The sequence below is a fragment of the Chlamydomonas reinhardtii genome, chromosome 8 (assembly GCF_000002595.2).
Source record: "Chlamydomonas reinhardtii strain CC-503 cw92 mt+ chromosome 8, whole genome shotgun sequence".
Taxonomy (NCBI): domain Eukaryota; kingdom Viridiplantae; phylum Chlorophyta; class Chlorophyceae; order Chlamydomonadales; family Chlamydomonadaceae; genus Chlamydomonas; species Chlamydomonas reinhardtii.
This window is the reverse complement of record NC_057011.1, coordinates 3668195-3673134: the sequence shown is the minus strand read 5'-3', so window position 1 is coordinate 3673134 and position 4940 is coordinate 3668195. Positions and strand designations below refer to the sequence as shown.

At 64.5% G+C, this 4940-nt stretch overlaps 1 protein-coding gene across 1 annotated transcript in view; it reads right to left on the bottom strand.

The window, feature by feature from the left end:
- Positions 1-4076, bottom strand: part of CHLRE_08g376700v5 (uncharacterized protein) — a 12652-nt gene extending 8576 nt beyond the window's left edge. Inside the window, exons 1-7 of the mRNA XM_043065181.1 lie at positions 3793-4076; positions 3513-3704; positions 1731-1838; positions 1165-1306; positions 708-858; positions 438-553; positions 125-213 (exon numbers count right to left, since the gene is read on the bottom strand). Coding sequence (XP_042922182.1) covers positions 125-213; positions 438-553; positions 708-858; positions 1165-1306; positions 1731-1838; positions 3513-3704; positions 3793-3810 — 816 coding nt within the window. The 5' untranslated portion in view covers positions 3811-4076. The remainder of the gene's footprint in view (positions 1-124; positions 214-437; positions 554-707; positions 859-1164; positions 1307-1730; positions 1839-3512; positions 3705-3792) is intronic.
- Between the last annotated feature and the right edge of the window lie 864 nt (positions 4077-4940).

The following is a 4940-nucleotide window of genomic DNA, read 5'->3' as shown; positions in this document are numbered from 1 at the left end:
TCCGCGCCCCACCCCCTCTAGGCCCGCACAGCGCCCGGCGCCCGGCGCCCATACATACACACACACACACACACACACACACACACACACACACACACACACACAAACACACACACACACACACCTGCATTTTGATCCACTCTGCCTCCTCGCCGCACACGCGCTCGCCGATGCTCCAGATGTCCTCGTGGTGAATCTCCTTGGCCGGCGGGGCTGCAGGCGCAGGAGGCGGCGGTGGTGGAGCCACCGTCAAACAGATAAAACAAGAGAAGCTCTCCCTCCGTCTCGCTCACCCCAGATAAAACCGGTACGCCAGGTAACATACCATCAAGGCCCCTTGTGCGCTAGCGCATTCGCACATGCGCAGTGTCGGCGCTTCCCCCCTTGCGCTCTCCTGACAAACAAACACACACGGGGGCCCACACGCCCGCCCGCACCTGCCGCGCCGCCGTCCTCCTCCGTGCCGGCGTCTTCGTTGGCCGCATCCGCCGCGTCCTCGGCGTCGTCGTTGCCCTTCCAGGCCGGCACCCGCGGCGTCAGCACCCGCGGCTCGCTGGGGGCACACACGTTTACACACACGTGTACACACACGTACACATTAGGGGGCAAACGCATTAGCGCACACACTTGTATGGTCAGTAGATTGCGGTTCGCCCCTGCCTTTTCGCCCCTACCCCAGGGGAATTCTTGCGCAGCACCCCACCCACCGCGTCTCGTGGTAGTACTTGAACAGGTCGTTGATGTAGGCGTCCTTGTAGATGCCGGGCGGCCGGGCGGCGGCGAAGCGCTGCAGCGCCCGCCGCACCGACAGCCCGCGGTCCTTGCGCAGCCGCATCAGAGCCGACACAATCACAAAGCCTGCGCGGCGTTGCGCGGCCGGAGCGGCGGAAAGCGGCGGCAGCGGCTGAAGCGGTGGAGGCGGCGATAGCGGCAGCGGCAGCGGCAGTGGCAGCGGCAATGGCAGCGGCAGCGGAGCAGGCTGGAGGTGGAGGTGGAGGTTGCATACGACACGGCAATGCCCAAGGCCGGCGCCAAACCCAACTCTTGTCGCCGCCCTTTTGATAAGAAGCGTGTCGCACCCGCCCCGCGCCCGCCTACACGTCGGATCGGCGCCACCGCGCCTCCTGAGTCCTGACTCAGCGCCACCGCGGGGCCGCCACCCACCCGTGCGGTTGAAGCCGTGTGTGCAATGCAGCAGGATGTACTTGTTCTGCAGCTCCGGCGTCACCGAGTGGATGAAGATGTGCCACACCGCCTCGTTCACCTCCGCCGGCCGGGGCGACTCGCCGCGCCCGCGGCACTCGATCTGTGGGCGCGCGCGTGCGGCGAGGGGGGGGGCAAGCGGGAAGGGCGGAGGGTGGGGCGAAGCAGTGGGCGTGCATGCAGAGGTGCTGCGTGCTAACTCTGCGTTCGGCAGGCACCGCAGGCACCGCAGGCACCGCAGGCACCGCAGGCACCGCAGGCAGGCAGCTGACGCAGCGCTGAGGTGTTCCTGCAGCGCCCCTCGGAGGCTTTGTCGGACGCGCCGACAGCGAGCAGCATCGGGCAAAACACAACAATATCGTCGGCCCCCCGCGGTCCTAGGTTGGCAATGGTTTACTTTGCGGTTTGAATGAACTACCCCCCCCCCCGCCCCGAACACACACACACACACACACACACACACACACACACACACACACACACACACACACACACACACACACACACACACACACACACACACTCGCCTTTACGTAGTTGATGTCAGTGGGCAGGTGCATTCCAGCCAGCTCGTCCATCTCCTTGCCAATGTGGTAGTAGTTGCGGCTCTTGGTCAGGTCGATCACCGTCGCCACCTGCACGCCCGCAGCGGTGTGTGTGTCCGTGTGTGTGCGTGTGGCAGGCACACGGCGTGGTTGGGGGGCTAAATAGGGTGCGGCGCTGTTAGGACAGCACGTGTGTGTGTGTGTGTGTGTGTGTTAAAGAGCACAAGGAAAACGTTGCGCAAAGACAGTGTATGTGTGTGTGTGTGTTCAAGAAACGAAACGAAAGCCCGGCCAGGCAGCGTGTGTGTGTGTGTGTGTGTGTGTGTGTGTGTGTGTGTGTGCTTTGGCAAGGGAAGAAAGAAGGTTGATACGCGCCCCGCGCGCGTGCGTGTGCTTGCATGTGTGCTGGACGCAGGTGCATGCGTGTGCGCTGACGACACGTCGCCGCGGTGGCGGGGGACGACAGCCGGCGTGCAGGGGGGGCGTTGTGGCGGCCCGTGGTCACGACAGCGGCACACAGCCGGCCGCTCCCACGTCGTCCACACACGCATCTGCGCCATCGCCTGCTCCCCTGCGCCCCTATGTGTTGCAAACCGCGCCGCACGAAACGTCGATACCGGCTCCGTGTCCCTAAACCGCGTCTCACGGCCACCCTCCTGCCAACCGCAGGCGACCCCGTCACACAAACCAACGCCGCCGCCGGGGCTCCGGGGCTCCGTCATCCGCTGCAGCAGCAGCGCCGCCTGCCTGCCTGCCTACCTGGCTGCCTGCCTGTCTTCCTGCCTGGCTGCCTGCTCCTGTCTTCCTGCCTGGCTGCCTGACGGTCACCGTCAATGTGCGTGTCCCCTCCAGTCACCGCCAGGTACCGCGGGGACCCGCAGCCGAGGGGCCCCGCGGCCGGCCTGTGGGGCGGCCCAGTGACACCGGGTACGTGCCGCCAGCCCCCGCCCCACCCCCCCGCCGCCCTGGACCCCACGGGCCTCGCGCGTGTGGCGCTGTTGTGTGTGTGCTACACAAGGCGCCTGCCACTGCAACAGCCAGGCAGCCGCATCGCACGGCCCCCGTCACGCCGGCTGCCCCTGCGCCTGCTCCCGCCCCGGCCCCTGCTCCGGCCCCTGCTCCTGCCCCGGCCCCACACATTCCCTCCACCCCAAACCCCGCTGGCAGCACAACCTTGCAACCGCTGATGCACCACCGCCCGCCACGTTGGCAGGGGCCACAGAACCTGGAGGTCCTGTGCCCTCCACCCCGCACCCCCCCGTCATCCCGCCTGCATGCCGGCAGGCCGCGGCGCCCCTTGTGCGTGCTGCGCCTTGGTCGCCTCCAGCCTCCAGAGTCCGCCGCCGCCCCCACATGGTCCACTCGTCCCCAGCTGATGAAGCCGGTCCACGCCACGGCATGCGGTTTCCCCCCGCCCCCCGCCCCCCGCCAGCCGCCATGGCCAGCCGCCGGCAGGCCCTGTCGCAGGAGGCTCCGCCGGTGCCGACGCCCCCCCCCCCCTCCGCTCTCTACACACGCGGTGCGTCTCTACGCCCGTCCCTTACACAATGCACGCGCACACACACACACACACACACACACACGCACACACACACGCACACACACACACACACACACACACACACACACACACACACACACACACACACACACACACACACACACACACACACACACACACACACACACACGCACACACACACACACCAACATGTCGTGAACCGTCAGCATTACCCCATCCACTCTCTCACCCGCCGCCCTCACCTCCATGCCGTAGCCCCGGAACTGCCGGATGGCGTCTGCGAGCGTCCACCTCCCGCTGGCGCCAGTCTGCTGGTCGAAGTGCCGCCCCAGCGGGACTTTGCAGGGGATAATGTTGAGGCCCTCAAAGAAGCGCGGATCCCCAAAGCGTGGGCACTTGACCCAGCCATCCGGCAGCTGCGGCACGTACCGAGCCTGCAGAGGCCCAGCCGAGCGCGAGAGTTTTGAGATGGCGCGACGTCGGGCGCACGCATAGCCAGTACAGCACAATATAAACCCTTACCAATATTGGTTTCGACATCTTGCCGAGCTACCTCGCCGATTTGTGGGCAGGCGGGGCGCCTGCCCAGTGCTTAAACCGCAACCAGGCGCTCGTAGAGCCTGTGCACTATTGTATCAGCCTTTCCTCATCGTGTATCGTTACTTTAAACGCAAAAATGCATACTTTTAGCAAACGGCAAACACGCTCGGAAGAATTGCGGTCAGTGGTCGAGGGCTGGTCTTATTGCTTGCGCAGGAATTGTAATGTTGAACGTATCGCGTACAACCTACTGTCATGACGGTCTTTAGTTGGTGGGCGTGGGTGTGCCCCGGGGATCCGGGAGGCCCGCGGATCACCCGTGTCCTTGCCGGTCCTTGAACGCCACGTTGCTGCCCTGGTGCCCTTCGTAGACTGCATCCAAAGCCCGCACCCACCCATGCATTCCGCGCGGCTCATTCAATTTGCGCAGGGCTGCCTTCGGGGACCTGTGCGAGGTCCGTCCCCGGAATGGCGCTCCGAACATCCTCGATTCTGAGGATGCCCGCGCAGGAGCTACTGCACGCACCTGTCTGCACCAGCTCTGCCCCGCTGCCATGCTCGCATGGACTCATGCACTTGTGTGTACATACATGCAGAAGGCGTGTTGGGCACTACCCGCCATCGACTCCCGGTCAGTCCAGCAGGGCCCAGCTCGCGCACAGCACGTCACCTTTGACCACCGCCAGAAATCGGTTGGAGGTGTCCACATCGTCCCACGGTCCCACGGTCAGAGCGTTACGCAAGTACTCTTGGATTTGTCAGAGGTGGTCTGGTGATGAAGTTCTGGGGCACCAAAATCAGGATGTCGGTAGTTGTCCCTGGGGGTCCTCCGGGTTTCGGGAGCCCAGCCTGGCGGATTTCGGGACGCGCCCCACGCCCCCACAAGCAGAACTAAGGGTAAAACGCAGCACCACGAGGCTCATATGCACACCCTGCCGTAATAAATACAAGCGAAGCGTGGGAGGGCCAATGTGCGCGTCCTGGCTTGGACACGTCGCCACATGTCCCCACAATCAACACTTGCGCACTGACATGACGAGGCTCCCAAGCTCTGGTGCGCACAAATTCATGCTGAGCAAGGGTGCCGATGCACTCTGTCCGTAAATCACATGGCAGAGATTTGAACAGGC